The sequence below is a fragment of the Leptonychotes weddellii genome, chromosome 5 (assembly GCF_054177405.1).
Source record: "Leptonychotes weddellii isolate Sample4059 chromosome 5, ASM5417740v2, whole genome shotgun sequence".
Lineage (NCBI taxonomy): Eukaryota > Metazoa > Chordata > Mammalia > Carnivora > Phocidae > Leptonychotes > Leptonychotes weddellii.
In genome coordinates, this window is record NC_138373.1 from 74236950 (window position 1) to 74254140 (window position 17191).

The following is a 17191-nucleotide window of genomic DNA, read 5'->3' on the forward strand; positions in this document are numbered from 1 at the left end:
CGCCTCGGATTCACTTCTCCGCACGTCCTACCTTCCAGAAAGTGGTCGCTTTTCTGATGAGAGAGTTGTTGCTCTTCTTTTCTTCGATCTCCTGTTGAGTTTGTAGGTGTTCAGAATGGTTTGATCCCTATCCAGCTGAATTCCTGAGAGGAGACGAAATCCAGGTCTCCTACTCCTCCGCCATCTTGCTCCGCCCCCTAAAATAGTCTTTTGAACATAGCTTGAATCAGAGAACAAAATGAAGATCCTTAGGAATTCCATTGAATAAATTCCACTGAGTGAAAATTAGGAGCACCTGGTAAGGATGGCCTGCACGGACTTCAGTAGGTGGCCTGGAAGAAACTGCCTTTCTAAGAACAGGTTGAACATATTTCATCTCCTTTAACAAATTACTGGGTGTTTATTTTATATAGACCCCATAGGAAATAAGCTCATTTAGGAAGAGACAACATTGTAGATATGGTAAAGAACAATATATAAAATTCAGAAGACTTAGATTCAGGTTATAACTTTACTTAGCTGTGTTTAGATAGTCAGCTACTATCTCTGAGGTTCAAAGTCCTTGTGTACAGCAAAAGGCAATAAGGAAAATAATACTTCACTACTGCTCTGGGTCACTCAAAAATGCAAATAAAATGTTGTGTATTAAAATATCTTATGAAGCATAAAGTGCTTTGTAAATATATACTTTTATCAAAAAACCTTTTCCTCTTCCTCTTCCTCCAACTTCTCCTCCTCCTCCACCTCTTCATTCTCCTTCCTTTTTCTCCAGTTGAGTAAATTCCATGAGGACAGGAACCATATTTGTCTTGTTTTTCTAGCATAATGCCTAGTTCATATAATAGTTTCTTTCTCCATCTCCTTATCTATCTATCTATCATCTATCTATCTATCTATATCTATCTATCATCTATCAATCTTCTATCTATCCATCCATTTATATACATACAGTATATTCACATATTTATATATACATTTCTATCCATGTGTAAATATAGTCAAGTATATACACATAATCATGTATATATACAAGGCATAATGCCTACTTGATAGAATACGCTTGATCATATATCTATACTATATAAACTCATTTATACATACTTATGTGCACATTTATGTATACATGTATGTATAATATATATGCACATTAATTTCTACAAATGACTTTAGACATCCATATGTAATATATCCACTTATAATAAATATCCTCATGTGTAAATCTTATACATATTTATATATGCACATCTATATGAATATATACTTATGTATATATTTTCAAACATTTTGTTAAAATTGCTTTAAGTTATTTTTACAATATATGTATATACTTTACCATCGTAAAGGGGAGATATATCATTCTCAACTTACTTTTAGAGGCTAGGAGTAATCTATAGTTTGGGTAAAAATTATGGTCCTTTTTCTTGTCTAATTCTCTATAACCCATATGTATAGTTGTGAATTATGATTGGGACTTGTAAATCTGACCGTATCATGGGCAACTGCACAACCAGACAGAGATCAATTGTTTTGTGTCTTGAACTCAGTTTCCTTTCTTGTAAACGATAGTCATTAGCTAGAAGCAGCTTAGAAAAAGATACTGATATTTATGTAAAAGTATATGGTTTAGTCCATATGTAGATAATGTTCCATAAACTGTTTGCCACCAGTCCGCAGGAAGATAAGGATCTCATGGCACATTGTTAGCTAACTGTGTCACCAAATATATTGTGCAGTTCTTTTGATATTTCTTCATAAGAAGACTTTCTTCATGAAGGAATCAGTATAGTGATTTACATTTTACCATGAGCCCCTTACCTTGTAAGGACTATAAGTAATACTGATTTAGAAGGAAGTTTCATATGCATTAAGTTATTATTATCCCCATTTTATAGAAGAAATGTACATTCATCCCATATACAAAGATTTCTGAAATTACCCTTTATCTTGAGCCACTATATGAAAAGCACACAGACGATGTAATATTTTGTGGAAGAGTTAACATGAGCATATTTGGGAAGTGGGCAACTCACCTGCTAAAATTGTGGCCAGTGTAGTTATCAAAATCACCAGGAAGAAGATGACAGTGGTGATAATTTTAGAGATACAAAGTCTCTTTTTATTCCTTTTTGAGGGTCCTTGTGACTTTCCAGTAAGGTTGAAAGTGATAAAATCTCCTATAAAAAAATCAATCAGTTTTTAGTTTCTAGTAAGTGAGTTTAGAATGTTGTAGGAACAAGGTCAGTATATACAAACTGATTATATTTCTTATATGCTAGCAGTGATCAATACAAAATTCAAATATACCACTTACAATAGCATAAAAATATTGAATGCTTATGGATAAATCTGACAAAAGACATGCAAAACTTGTACACTGAAAGCAAGAAAACATTGTTGAAATAAATTACAGACATAAATACATGGAGAAAGATACCATTTTTGTGAGTCAGAAGACACAATTTTTGTGAAGATATCAATTCAACTCAAATTAATTTATAGCTTCATCACAATCCCAAACAAAATACCCAGCAGGCACTTTGCAGGGGAAGGTAGAAATTGGCAGCTGTTTCTAAGCGTTTTAAAGTATGTCAATTTTATCTAATAAAGCTGTTAAAAATTATACAAAAATTAGTTACCCTTTATCCACACAGAGTGGATCTTTATAATATACTTTGGAGAGATAGCTGAAAATAATATGACACAGATAGAAGAACTGAAGAGCACAGAGATACCGCCTCTCTCAGGAAGGTTAGCTCTCAGAATTGATAGCAAGCACCCACCAAATGTAAATTCGTTTACTTTACAAATAGCGCCTAAAGCTTGTCATACATGTACTTCTTACCTGAAGACTGGGAATCTACTGAGTTCGTCAGTGTTGTTTCATCATCCATGTCTCCTTTTCAGCAAAGCGAAAATACAGATTGGTTGTAGGGAATGCACGGGATTCAAGATCCCTGCCCACAGCTGGATTTAATGTCAGTAATATGAAGACAGTCTAAAATGAGAATATAAAGTTAAGGCGATCTAAAATGAGAATATAAAGTTAAAGACAGTCTAAAATGAGGATACAATGTTACAACATCCTAAATTGAGAATACCACATTAATATAAGAATTATGACGAATCGCCTCAGAAATCTGACCAGTGACATAACTCCTGCCCTTTTGCTACACTGCTGTCCAGAAATCATTCTATCTCACTGCAGTTTGAGGAGCCACTGGAGGTGGTGGGAGACTCTGAAATGATTCTTCACAGAAAGGAAGTGAGGACCAGTAGTTTATGAAGCCAACAAACTGAGTCTTCACACTATCACCCTGACCTACCAATATTTTTAGTTAATTTTGGCCATTATGGATCCCAGCCATGAGCCAATTCGAAAGGATTTGAGCATAAAATAGCAACTTAGATTGCAGTGAAAAGAACGTCAATTGTCTTTAATAGTAATAATAATAAGAAGAACAATCATATCTCCCATTTATTGTGTGCCTACTCTATGGTAGGCCTAGTTCTGAGCTTTTAACTTTTATGATTCAATTTACTCTCATAATCACATGAAATAGGAGCTTATTATTATCTTTAATTTGCAGATGAGACAAATTCCTTAAAGTAACAGAGAGGTAAAAAGCTTTTTCTTAAAGTAACATAGCTAATACGTGGCTGAGCTTAGATATTAGTTGGCTCTGATCATTTAACCACACTGCTCTACTGTCCTGCTTCTGTCCGTTTGGGACCTTGCCGTGAGCATTCTCATATGCTGAACTCCTACTTCCAGATGTAGAAAGCAGATCTCAAGTTCAACCACAGCAACAAAAGTATTGTGCTATTAGTGTTGTGCTAAGATCATTGTAGTCATCTATAATCATTTGATGTAGGTGAGGATGAATACATTACAGCCTGTATTTCAAAGTCCCTTCCTTGAGAGACAAACAGAAAGTAATGGGTTGACATTTTTTAAAGCTGGATTGTAAGGAATAGAGTTCTCTCTAATTTTGCATGTTGATGTTTTTAATATATGAATATTAATTCACATCTCCAAAAAACCAATTACTTCAGGAGCCATGAGTGTGTGTTAGAGAGAGAGACAGACAGAGAGAGAGAGAGAGAGCGACAGAGACAGAAACATAGAGACAGAGAGAGAAAGAGAGATTGGGGAGATCTCTGGCTAGATTATTTTATTCAAGTCTTTATCTGAAGCAAAAATTATCCCCAAACTCTAAATGCTATTCAAAACCAAAAATTTTGCTTGTGTACCAGTTAGCTATTGTCATATTAATGCTATTTTACAAACCTTATCCCAAACCCTGGCTCACTCACTAGTCTGTGCTGCATTGGCTGAGTTGTTTGGGTTGTCTGGTTGAGGCTCTGCCTCAAGATGTTGAGTCTGTGTCCTTGTGTCTTTGCTATTCTAGGGTCCAGGCTGAAGAGGCAGCAGCTACTCCAGAAGCTCTTCTCACAAAGATGTCAGAGGTGCAAGAGACTAAGCCCATCAACTCAGCATATTTCAAGTCTCTGGTTGACCTCAAAGTCAGGGAGTGGGGAAGTACACTTCACAACTAGTGAGAGGAATTGCAGAGCAATATAAATATCTGCAAGGAGTGAATCAAGGGCCAGTCGTCACAAGCCACAACATGTTGTGGTCCTTCTTGAGGACTTCCGGTCAAATTTTGCCATTGTTTTTTTAAATTTATTTATTTTTGGGATCAATCTCTTAGATCTTATTTGTTTTGTTTTGCTTTTTAAATTAAGAACTTTACCTAAGACTGCTGCTTTCTGCCTCTTCTTCTTTTCCCTTATGGGCAATAGCATCGATATATAAGTCGGGTTGATCTTTTTTTTTCAAAATGAGTTCCACATAAACTTTTCTTATTTCTCCTGTGTATTTTCACTTTCTTTTTTCCTTCACTCCTCTATTATGTTTGCTTCTTGATGATTCTGCTATGTTTTCAAAAAGACATATTGCAGATATGGTAGCCTAACTTTACAAGGATAAAGTTGTATAGCAATACAAAATTGATACACACCAGTAGTCATGATTTTACAGATGAAAGGCTATGTTTCAACTACTGTGTTTTGTAAATGAGGAAAATGAATCAAGCATAAATGAGTAAATTATTCAAGGTATTCAGCTGATTAGTAAAGGCTTCTGATTCTCTGTTTGCCAATTCATTTTCTCTCCAACATCTTTGTCCAACTTTGTAGATAAATTTGCTTGGGATTTGAAAGCCTGTTCTCAACTTTCATAAGACATTCAAACCAGAGACTGAGGACTAATATTCAAATTGTTTAATTTTTTTTACCCACAAATAATATTGGTCACAATTATACATAAAAATCTCTCTACTTTGTATATTTCTTTCCCACCCCAATTTTACTCAATATTTTAGTCCCTTATTATCTCTCAACCAGACATTTATGACAACCTCTAATTACTTCTCCTCCAGGCCAATCTCTTCCTTCTCTTTCAATCCAACATTCACATTACTGTCAAAATCTTTTTTTTCTAGATCACAAATCTATTCATCAGTCTTATCACATATTTTTGTCAATTCTTCTCTATCATCTCCAAAATGAAAATTAAGCGCTTTAGAATGACCCTTAGCAATTCAAATGTCAAATTACGTTATCTGGGTCATCTTTTTTCCTTCTTTTCTGTACTGGACTTTGCATCATTTTCCAAACACATTCTTTCACTCTGTTGCCTTCACTCAGGCTCTTACTTTTACCTGATGTGCCTTCCTCCACTTGGCTACTCTGCTTAAGATTTGCCTCTGTTGAAACCAAATTTACAATAAAAAAACAACCTACTCTTAAATCTTTGGCAGAGTTAGTAAACTTCCCCATGAATCTTATGCTGCCATTTTGGGTTCTAGATAACTGTATTATAGAACTTGTTATATTAAATTATATTTATTTGTTAATATCTATCTTTTCTAAGGGACTATAAGCTCCAAGATGGAAGGGAATCTATTTATTCATCTTTGTATTACCACACAGTGACTGACCGCCCCCCCAAAAAGTGCTGAAACCAGTGTCTATTGGATGAATAAATAAATGTTCTAGATCCTTCTTACAGAGTCTAAGTCAGCATAGTTGGACTCATCTACACTTTCTAAAAACAAGTTTCTTTTCACTAATTACAAAACAAGCATTTGTTCCTCTCCCTGTTGGTTTCTGGCTTTATTTCTTAGCCACTTTCCCTGAGCCACTTAGCTCAGCTAAGTTACTGACAATATTTCCCCAGGAGCCAAAATAATATGACTCTCATTAAAAACAATTGAAATCAAACTAATATGATTTTTCTTTTCCCCCTCTTGCCTGTAGTTTCTCACATGGACACCTGTGTCTTCCATTAATCTGTTGCTTGCTGCCATCTCCCAAGTTGTATTTCTTTACGAAGAGCCAGAAAATCATCTTTTGTTAAATGATAACCAGAAATACTTAATAATTGGCAGATCACAAGCTTAATTGTATCACTGAATTATCCCACAACATCCATCTGGTTATATGCATTTTGAAATTCTCCCTTATTTATTTATTTTTTTTTACTTTGAAATTGTTCACTAAATAGTCTCTAAGCTCGTTCATTCAACTCAGACTTTCGATAATGATCACAGAAAATAGAGGAAAATTCTCTAAAAGAACTTTTTCTTTCAAGTTCTTTCCTTGCCTTGGGGGACCCCATACTCAGAAATTTTCTCTATAGTCCTTCCAGCTCTGTTTACGTTACATCTAGTTCATTGATATCCTTGTAGGTATTCAATACTACTAGGAACGTTTCAGAGCACTGACTCAACCAAAGCAAGATGACTAACCCTGGGAAACTATGTTAGCTCCCCAGGTTAACTCCACATATTCCCTGTCCTCTGTAGGAGCTAGGCCTGAAGCAACAATAAGACATGACCCATGTTTTCAGCCTACTAGGGAATGGAAGGGGTTGAGATCATAACTAGCAGAGCCCGAAAAATTTCAAACCTAACCATGGGTCTGTGTCCATGAGGAAAAAAAACAAAAACAAAAACATAGTCACTTAATTAAAAAAACAAAACAAAACAAAACAAAACAAACAAAGCAAATGCATGGGTGAGAAATGGGGAGACATAAGGAACTGGCCAAACTGGAAGTACCACGCAAGGCTAAAGCATAACCCTTAAATCTTTTCCATCCTTTTGGGAATTTCATTCTCCCTTCTATTTATTCACATTCTAATCTGCCTTCAAAATAGTTATCCCTTCTCAGACTGTTGATAGAACTTGTTTGGAACTCTTCATCTATACATTTATTACTAGTTATATTTTTATATAAGTAGCCTCCTTTCTTTTATGAAATAAATATTGTTTTAAAGCACCAACATGCTAAATCTTTCAGGATAAAGTATTTTATTACAAGTCAAAGGAAAGGAAAGATCAGAGTTCCTCAAATTCTTGTTCATTGCCCTCTTCCTCTTACAGTTAACCATAAATGTACTAGTTGCTGAAGATGAGAAGTATATTATAAAATATTAGAGGAGGTACTTTTTGCCACTTCAATTACATTACTTTTCATATTTTCTTTTTCTTTTTTTTTTTTTTAAAGATTTTATTTATTTATTTGACAGAGAGAGACACAGCGAGAGAGGGAACACAAGCAGGGGGAGTGGGAGAGGGAGAAGCAGGCTCTCCGCAGAGCAGGGAGCCCGATGCGGGACTCGATCCCAGGACCCTGGGATCACGATCCGAGCTGAAGGCAGTCGCTTAACCAACTGAGCCACCCAGGCGCCCCTACTTTTCATATTTTCAAAAAAAAACCGTGAGCTTTGCTCACCATGCCCAATCACTGCTATTTGAGATTTCTTTTTGTTCATGGAAAAAAAAATGCCATTTATTTTAATATTTCTAATTTATGAGATTAATTTCTTAATTCTACACAGGAATTAAATTCATTAGTGCTGAATATAGAAACTCTAGTCAAGACCAAAATTTTTTTTGAGTCCACACCTCTTAATACTATACTAGGTGCTGTCATTTTTTTTTAAAGGCAAAAGGTACTACACTGAAATATACATTACAAAGTAAGTTTTTGAACTCCAAGGGACTTATGAACCATAGCAAAAATCCGGGATTGTGGGTGTGTATGTGTATGTGTGTGTCTGTTTTTGTACTTTTCTGTGCCATCCTCTTACCAGACCCTTACAGAATGTCATGTAAGAGCTCTTTGTCAGTTGTCCATAGCCTTAGCACCTGGACTTATCTCATCAGTCATCCCTACGTGCCTTTATTTTTAAATTTGTCTTTCTGTTTATCTCTTTAATGTCATACTAAGGCCCTGTACTCCACTTTGTTCCCAGAAAGACACATCCCATCAAATATTCATGCTAGGAGACAGATACATGTAAGATAACTTCCAGGCATTTGACTTGGATAACCAGAAGGATATGGTGCAGTGGATATTTCTTTGTCATTATTTTCGGATGTACAGCACTTTCCTTTGCTGAAGCTGTTCTTTGCCACATGAGTCCCCATGGCAGGCAAAACCTTCTCCACTGTAGAAGCTAAAGAAGCTTTTCACTTTCCCAGCTTCTCCCGGAACTGAGGATGCTGAGGAGCATGTGGGCTATACCCAGTTAGATTCACCCTAGTCAGATCTTGAGTAGGGAGCTATTTATGCTCAAAAGCATTGGAAATGGGGAAGTCAGTCTGGGATAGGAGTGGAATAAGGACATCGTAAATATTTAGATTGCAGTGTATTCACGGAGTCAAAAGTGTTTTCTGTTGGTGCTAGCAGTTTCTTCTTGCTGCAGCTAAGATCAGAAATACAGAAGGAACATATTTAGTTGAATAATAGAACTAGTACATTTTGGGGCACATTGATATTAAAGTTCCTCTGAATGTCTAGGTAAAGTTGTCTAGTAGGCGTTGGTATACAAAATTCCAGATTTTCGGGAAGAGATATAATTAAAGCTAAAGGTTTGAAATTGTCAGTATGTGTGAGTCAATAGAAAGCATAGTTGATTTTTGAAAAACATGTTGCAACTGCATTGGTTCACTTATATGTGGAATTTTTTTGATAAATAATACAGTACAATACTGTAAATGTGTTTTCTTTCTCTTATGATTTTTTTTTTTTTTTTTTAAAGATTTTATCCATTCATTTGACAGAGAGAGACACAGCGAGAGAGGGAACACAAGCAGGGGGAGTAGGAGAGGGAGAAGTAGGCTTCCCTGCCGAGCAAGGAACCCGATGAGGAGCTCGATCCCAGGACCCCAAGATCATGACCTGAGCCAAAGGCAGACGCTTAACGACTGAGCCACCCAGGCGCCCCGTTTTTTTGTTTTTTTAAAGTTTTATTTATTTATTTGACAGAGAGAGACAATGAGAGAGGGAACACAAGCAGGGGGAGTGGGAGAGGGAGAAGCAGGCTTCTGGCAGAGCAGGGAGCCCTACGCGGGGCTCGATCCCAGGACCCTGGGATCATGACCTGAGCCGAAGGCAGACGCTCAACAACTGAGCCACCCAGGTGCCCCTCTCTTATGATTTTCTTAATAACATTTTCTTTTCTCTAGCTTGCTTAATTGTGAGAACACAGTATATAATACATATACAAAGTATGTGTTAATCGACTGTTTATCAGTACGGCTTCTGGTCAACAGCTGGCTAGTAGTAGTTGAGTTTGGGGTGAGTCAAAAGTAAACTGGATTTTTGACTGTGCGGTGGGTCAGTACCCTTTACCCCCCTATTGTCCAAGGGTCAACTGTGCAAACAAATAGTGTATGGAGTAAGAATATATATGAAGTAGGGATAAAATTTTTATATAGGAGTATCATATTATTCACATTATTTTATAATTAATTCTTTTTTCAAAAACTTTGCTTCATTCTTAAAAGAAAATTCTTTATACACTTTCCCTAATATGTTGCAAAGACTTATTCTTTGGCCTATTTCTCCCCATTCCACCTGTTTTATTAGGCAATGTGGCTTCCTTCTTCCGTGTGTAACCTGGGTCCCAGGCCAGAGCTTACCTCCACTCACAACAATTCAATTCAGTTTAGTTATTTGTACAAGTTGAGTTGCTCTCTATAAATAAATTTAGCCAACTGCTAAGAAGAGCAAATATTGTATTATTACATTTGTATTTGTGGGTGTTGTGGATTCTTTCAAAGCAATAGCGTATGATGAAAGTTTAATCCTCACTGACAAAAGTCAACCACTTTGCAGTATAACAAATATAACATCTCCATTTTGATAGAACATTTGTAATTTTGTGTCTATAACAAAAATTATATTTTTACTTATTAATGTAGAATTAATTATTTGTACATATGAAATTTTTCTAACTTAACTTTTACATTTAAGAATCAACATATATAAATAAATGTTGGGGTGCCCACGTGGCTCAGTCGTTAAGCGTCTGCCTTTGGCTCAGGTCATGATCCCAGGGTCCTCGGATGGAGGCCCATGCTCTGTGTCAGGCTCCCTGCTCCGTGGGAAGCCTGCTTCTCCCTCTCCCACTCCCCCTGCTTGTGTTCCCTCTCTTGCTGTGTCTCTCTCTGTCAAATAAATAAATAAAATCTTTAAAAAAAGTAAAAAAAATAAATGTCTCACGTGCAATTTTGTAAAGGTAAGATCTATTGCACTGCATTTCAAACCTCATATAATGTAAAATAATTTATTTTTTCTTTTAGCCTCAAATTTATTTTTATGAACATTAATTATTTTACTTTTTTTTAACTTAGCATTAAGACATTTGATGTGTGGAGGGCTATTTGCTAATTCACTGCCACTAGATTGCTTGATTGATATATTTGAAAACAGACAAAACTAATTTAATTTTTATTTATTTATTTTAAAAAAATTAATTAGCTATTTGATTAATTAATTTTAGGGGGGAGAGAGAGAGCTCATGTGTGTGCAAGCAGGGGGAGGGGCAGTAGGAGAGGGAGAAAATTCCAAGCAGACTCCACCCTGAGCACAAGCCCGACAAGGGGCTTGATCTCAGGATGCTGAGATCATGACCTGAGCCAAAATCAAGACTGAATGAGCCACCCAGGTACCCCTAATTTTTATTTTTAACGTGTTTATTTTCTCATTAAAAAGTACACTGGAAGTAGATGCTACCTCTTTAGTACAGGTACTGTGCACTCCTTACTTGATAGCGTTGACCTCGGGGTAATCCAGGATCTAAGCTTCTGTTTTTGTGATTGGAGATGCAAGAATGGGGCATAAGAATTCTGAATCATTGTGAGAGCGGGAGGTGTTGTCCACATAAGGGAGTTTGTGTCAGCTGGCATCATTCTACCAAACATACACTGATGGCAAAGAAGATACAGACATATGGGTCCTTCATGAGAAAATAACCAGCATTTTTGTCCTTCTTGCTATTTCCATCACACTGAGCTTCTTCATACCTTGACTCTGGGCTAATGCTGTAGCAGATGAATGTCTTTTCCTTTCCCAGAAGCTGTTTTCACCAATATCTTAGTGTCCCCAAATTCAGGCACTGATTTGCATCTTGGAGGGACAGGCTAGGGTTAAGATACTGCTCCAGTGGGGCCTTCATTTACTGTTGCAGTTTTCCTTTGCTACCCCACTTCTATTTTTTTCCTGAGGGAAGCAGATGCTTGGCCATGGATCACAATGTCTCACCTTCTCTGGAATAATTGCTCTTCTAATCCAGACCTAGGCAAATACCACAGCCCCTTTTGGAATAACTTTTAGAAAACTATGGCTATGTCTTTCTTAATTAACAGAAAAGTGAGAGGTCCAGCAGCAGTGTAGGTTTACATTGAGAAGTGGTAAATAATATGAGAAGGGTAAGATGGTCCAGATGATGATAGGGTTTCCAGGACAATGAGAAGATTCTTACATCTGCATTTTTTTCTTTTCTTTTCTTTTTTTTTCCTTTTGTGAGTTTTGTTTTATTTCTTCCATCTTCCTCTTTTCCAAAAACGAAGAAAATTTGAGGTCAAAGTGTGGCATGTAACCCAAAACCTAAAAAAATTTGTCAAAGTTTCAGAAAAATATAAATTGTTTTCCCATGCATAGTTGATCCTCACGAAACTTCTGTGTTTTATAAGTAGAACATATTTTATGATACGCATTTTATAGATCAGGAATCAAAAGAGAAAGCTACTCGGTATGACACAGCTAAACATAGGTTGTCCGATTCCCAAACTCATGTTTTTTTCTATTGCATTTCTCCTCAAAACCCACATTCCCTGTTGAATATTTTATATTTCCTTGGGGAAAAAAGTCTCCGATTCAAAAGTTACAACCTGGGTGCCTGGGTGGCTCAGTTGGTTAGGCAACTGCCTTCAGCTCAGGTCATGATCCTGGAGTCCCGAGATCGAGTCTTGCATCGGGCTCCCTGCTCAGCGGGGAGTCTGCTTCTCCCTCTGACCCTCCCCTCTCTCATGCTCTCTCTATCTCATTTTCTCTCTCAAATGAATAAATAATGAGAGTTCTAGAGGGGAGAGGGTGGAGGGATGGGTTAGCCTGGTGATGGGTATTAAAGAGGGCAGGTACTGCATGGAGCACTGGGTGTTATACGCAAACAATGAATCATGGAACACTACATCAAAAACTAATGATGTAATGTATGGTGTATGGTGATGTAATGTATGGTGATTAACATAACATAAAAAAAATCTTTAAAAAAAACAAGAAAAAAACAAAACAAAACAAAAAACAAAGTTACAACCTGGTGACCTAGGGATGGGATTTGTCTTCATACTTCCTTTGTTTGCATAAACAATGTTTCAAAAACACATTTGCCACATTAGATTACATTTGAAAGTCAAGAGCTGTTACACAAAAAGCTAGGTTTCCCGAAATAATGGAATATATCATCATATGGCCTGTAATCGCTTTTAGCAACAATCTCTGTGGGAGCTGAGGGCAAGAATGGAAGATAACAGGGATTCTCAAACTTGAATACATTAGAAACGCTTTGATTTTAAAACACACATGCCTGGGTCCCACTTGTGACCAACTCCACTGTAATCTCTGAATGGAGGCTCAGCCAGAGTAAATTCTATGTGCAAACACTGACATGGGGTATGTGGTGGGGTACATGCTCTTTGGTTTACCACTAAATCAGTCCTCACTTAACTTTCTACACTCACATGACCTCCTGACCTTTGTAGAAGTTTGAGCTGTCAATTCTGTATTATCACATTCTCAACTCATAACTCATCTGGCAATTTGAGCTTCTGTGTTCAATAATCAAAACTCACTGGTTTTAGTTTTACTTGTACTCAGAATATTGTGTCATTCTCTTTCCAATTTGATACCCCTCTCAAATGATCAATGCATAGTCTAAGAGTCTAAGAATGACAATACATGGACCTTTTTATAATAATTCTCTTTATAATAGGAGCTGCGGAGAAGTGTTTTCTGTTTGTTTTTTGTTTTTGTGGATGATTGCAAACATGAAACCTGGTTATATCTTGTTTCCAGAATGTATCAATTACACGGAAAGCTCAGGAGAATGCTATCTTATTTTTTATGATATTATTTATTTTATACTTTTCTCCTTCCATGAAATTCTTCCAGAACACCAAAATCTGTATTGTATGATCACTACATCCTAGTCCTCTCCATACTGTTTTGGCAAACCAGGTTTATTTTATGCTGATGTCAGGAAAGCAAGTCATTGTAAAGATAAATAGTTTTGTTCCACTTTATTTCAGAATATTGATGGGCTCTGCAGGGTGCTGTCCTCAGATGCTAATGCTATAGGATGAGACCTCTGCGGTGAAGCTCACATTCAGTCATTCTCTGAATTAAAGGGTGGATAATATTAAGTTCATGTGCAGATTTGAGGTGAGGGCTTTTCAGACTGAGGACCCTACTATTGACTGAATGGTCCTCTATGAAAGGAGAAGCTGTCTCTCTCAGCGTTTCCCTTTTTGCCCCCATAAGAACAGGCACTTTCCAGAGAAACTGGAAGTTTCTGTCTTCCACGCAAGAAGTGAATTACAAGTTTATGTTTGTCAATGTTTATGTAATTTTCAATATTCAACTACTGAAATTAGAAATCCATCCCTTCAAACATTCCATCCCATCCTATCATTTCCTCTCATTTTGAGCCAACTCTCTGGCTTAATAGATCCTTAAGTTCTTGCTACTCTATCTTATTGCTCCAGGATTAGATAATTGGATCAGTCTAAAAGGACATTATTTTATTTCTTGAATAAAAGAGGAACTGCTTATAATCAATATGCCATTATAATTTATAAAATTTAGAGGAAGGGTCTTTATTTTATTATACATAAAGTATAAAATGCAGAGTTGTTTCTCAAGTTGTGTGCTATGATCTGAATGTTTGCAGTCCCCAAAATTTGCATGTTGAAATCCTAACAACCAATGTAATGGTATCAGCAAGTGGGACTTTTGGGAGATGATGAGTTCTTGAGGGTGGGGCCCTCATGAATGGAATTAGTGCCTTGTAAAAAGGACCCCACACAGCTCCTGGCCCTTTCTACCATGTGAGGTTACAGCTAGAAGTCCACAGCCTGGAAAAACTCCTCACTCACCAATGCTGGCACCCTGACCTGGACTTCTTCCAGCCTCCAGAACTGTGAGAAATGAATTTCACTCAGACAGTGGTATTTCGTTAACAGCAGCCCAACCTGACTAAGACTGTGTCCTGAGACTCTTCTGTGTTCCAGAGGTGTTTCAAGACCACCACGAGCAGAGAGCAAGGAGGAGGAGAAGCCACACCTGGAACATCTTGCAATCTATACCCACTTAAATCAAAGCACTTCTGTTTTTTATGTGTTATACCTATTGGTATTCCACGTGGGATTTTTGTCTCTAAACAGGATCCCATTACTTAAAAAGTTTGAATACCACTGAATCAGAGGGAAATTCTAGAGGTACTAGAAGTGAAAAAAATGGATCAAGTAAAATTTCAACTGAATTAACTACATTCTTATATCAGGCAGGGTCTAAGCAAGGGACTGGAACCCACAAGACCTTGAATTGAGAAATTTGAATATAAAAATAATAGAGGATTAAAGTTTTAGGGTGTTGGTTAAAAGGAGGTAAAGAAAACTCTAAAGAATACAATATTAGACACAGGAAGCAGCCACCCATTAGCGCTTGAACTGGGAGAGAACCCTGGAGGAAGAGCCCCCCCCCTCCAATGCCACACTGCAGATTGAAATCCTGACCTCAGCAGAGGACACCAGCATGGCTCAGCACCTAGTGCTGAAACACCAGGTAAGGTGCTGAAACACTAGGTAAGGTGCCAAGTCAGCAGGAATCTGCAAATCTGCCCTCTGGAGTGCTGGGCAAAGTGTCCACAGGAAAGTGCTACAACCAGGAGTTCACTCCAGAGCCACCAGAGCACATAGGAGGGGAAGCCCACCATCAGATTTGCCCTGCTGGTACCACTCAATTATGAAGGCACCTGAAATGGTATCATCACAAGTTTCCCAGGGGCAGGTGCTTCATGCAGCTGGCCTTTGGGTACTGAAGAGAGCCCAACTGTGCAACAGCCTGGTGAACAAAGTACATTGGAACCAGGAAGAGAAACTCTTTCCTCTTACAGAGTTCTTCCGGTGCCCTCAACTGACAAAACTTAACTCTGCACCAGCTGGAGTGGCAGGAAAATTTACAGTCCACCTCCATGATAACAGAACAGGTAGTGAATGATAGATCTGGGGTGAAGAGGCAATAAATTGGTAATCGATTGCTAGGCCCATTATTCATGTGAACTCCTAGGACTCTTCTGATAGAAACTTGAGATAAAACTGAATCCTTTGAACTCATAGAATTGCCACCTAGACCCCAAAGAAAGAAGAGTTAGAGACTTAACTGGTGTTTCCAAGCCATTTGACAATGAAGATGTTGACTTCATTCACTCATTTATTAATTAATTCATTCAAATGCCTACTCTGTTCATAGCATTGGGCTAAGTGGTATGGGAGAGGCAGAATATGTAGTTCCTCAAGGGACAGGAAGCCATGCAGGTAAAATAAGGCTCTTGGTATTCAGTAACCTACTCTCAAATTATTCTGGAAGATATTTTGGTATGAATCCAAATCCAGACATCTACTAAGAGAAGAAATATTCTGGAGTTGCCTCGAACACAATAAATAAAACAAACAAAAAATATATTTATTTCAACCAAAATTTATTTTAGAGTTGATTTACAAAAATATATACACTTAAAGAAATATTCATTTATTAACGGGATCAAAGAAAGGGAGGCAACTTAATATATTGCCATAAAACTAGGTTAAACTTGTGATTATTTAATACTGAATCTAACTCTGAGCTTTCTGATAGCCAGAACTAACTGAGATTTCCAGTAGCTAGAAGTGAGAGGAAAGCGTGATTATTTATATGGTTCTCACTATTAAAATTATGGAACATAACAATTCCTTAGGGGTTGTGAAATTAATTTTTCTAATACTCAAAAGTGTGTCTCTTACATGAACTTTTCTGTATTGAGGTATGTTAGATCACGGGCAAACTTTTATTTGGTTGACACACTGTCACCAAAACACAGGTGGTTCCTTCAGGACTAAGAGAATTAATGATTGATATTGTTAATATTTCTGGGCTAAGACATATGTGTGATGTTTATGATCAAGTTTATATAATGCTGGTCCAAGGCAGACTTCATATCATGGACAGCCAGGGTATTTGGTTTACGATTAGAGGATTTTTGCCACACAGGACGTTTAAATAGAAAATACCAATACTAATTTTGAAGGTCCACTCAAGTTCACCACAGTCCCCATAGCTCTCATCTTTACTCAGCTAACTTTCCTATCTGGCCCTAGGTGCAATATAACTGAATAGTTAAGCATGGACTCTGAAATCAGATTACCTGAGATTAAATTTCCACTCTTCCACTTACTAGAGGTGAGATTTTGTAAAATTTACTCAGATTCTCCAGAATGATGTTTCTCCATCTTTAAAATGAGAATCATAATTGTGTCTATTTTTTTTTTTTTTTAAGATTTGTTTATTTGAGAGTAAGAGAGTGGGGGGTAGGGGCAGAGGGAGAGGGAGAGAGTATCTTTTTTTGTTGTTGTTTTTTGTTTTATTTTTATTTATTTTATATTTTATTTAATTATGTTATGTTAATCACCATATATTACATCACTAGTTTTTTTTTTTTTAAAGTATGTTTATTTATTTTTTTTTTTTAAAGATTTATTTGAGAGAGCGAGAATGAGAGAGAGAGAGAGAGTACATGAGA

The 17191-nt window shown here is 36.9% G+C and overlaps 1 protein-coding gene across 1 annotated transcript in view; it reads right to left on the minus strand.

The window, feature by feature from the left end:
* Window positions 1–2891, minus strand: part of LOC145721555 (C-type lectin domain family 2 member A-like) — an 8901-nt gene extending 6010 nt beyond the window's left edge. Inside the window, exons 1-2 of the mRNA XM_081819812.1 lie at window positions 2843–2891; window positions 2031–2174 (exon numbers count right to left, since the gene is read on the minus strand). Coding sequence (XP_081675938.1) covers window positions 2031–2174; window positions 2843–2891 — 193 coding nt within the window. The remainder of the gene's footprint in view (window positions 1–2030; window positions 2175–2842) is intronic.
* Window positions 2892–17191: the final 14300 nt, after the last annotated feature.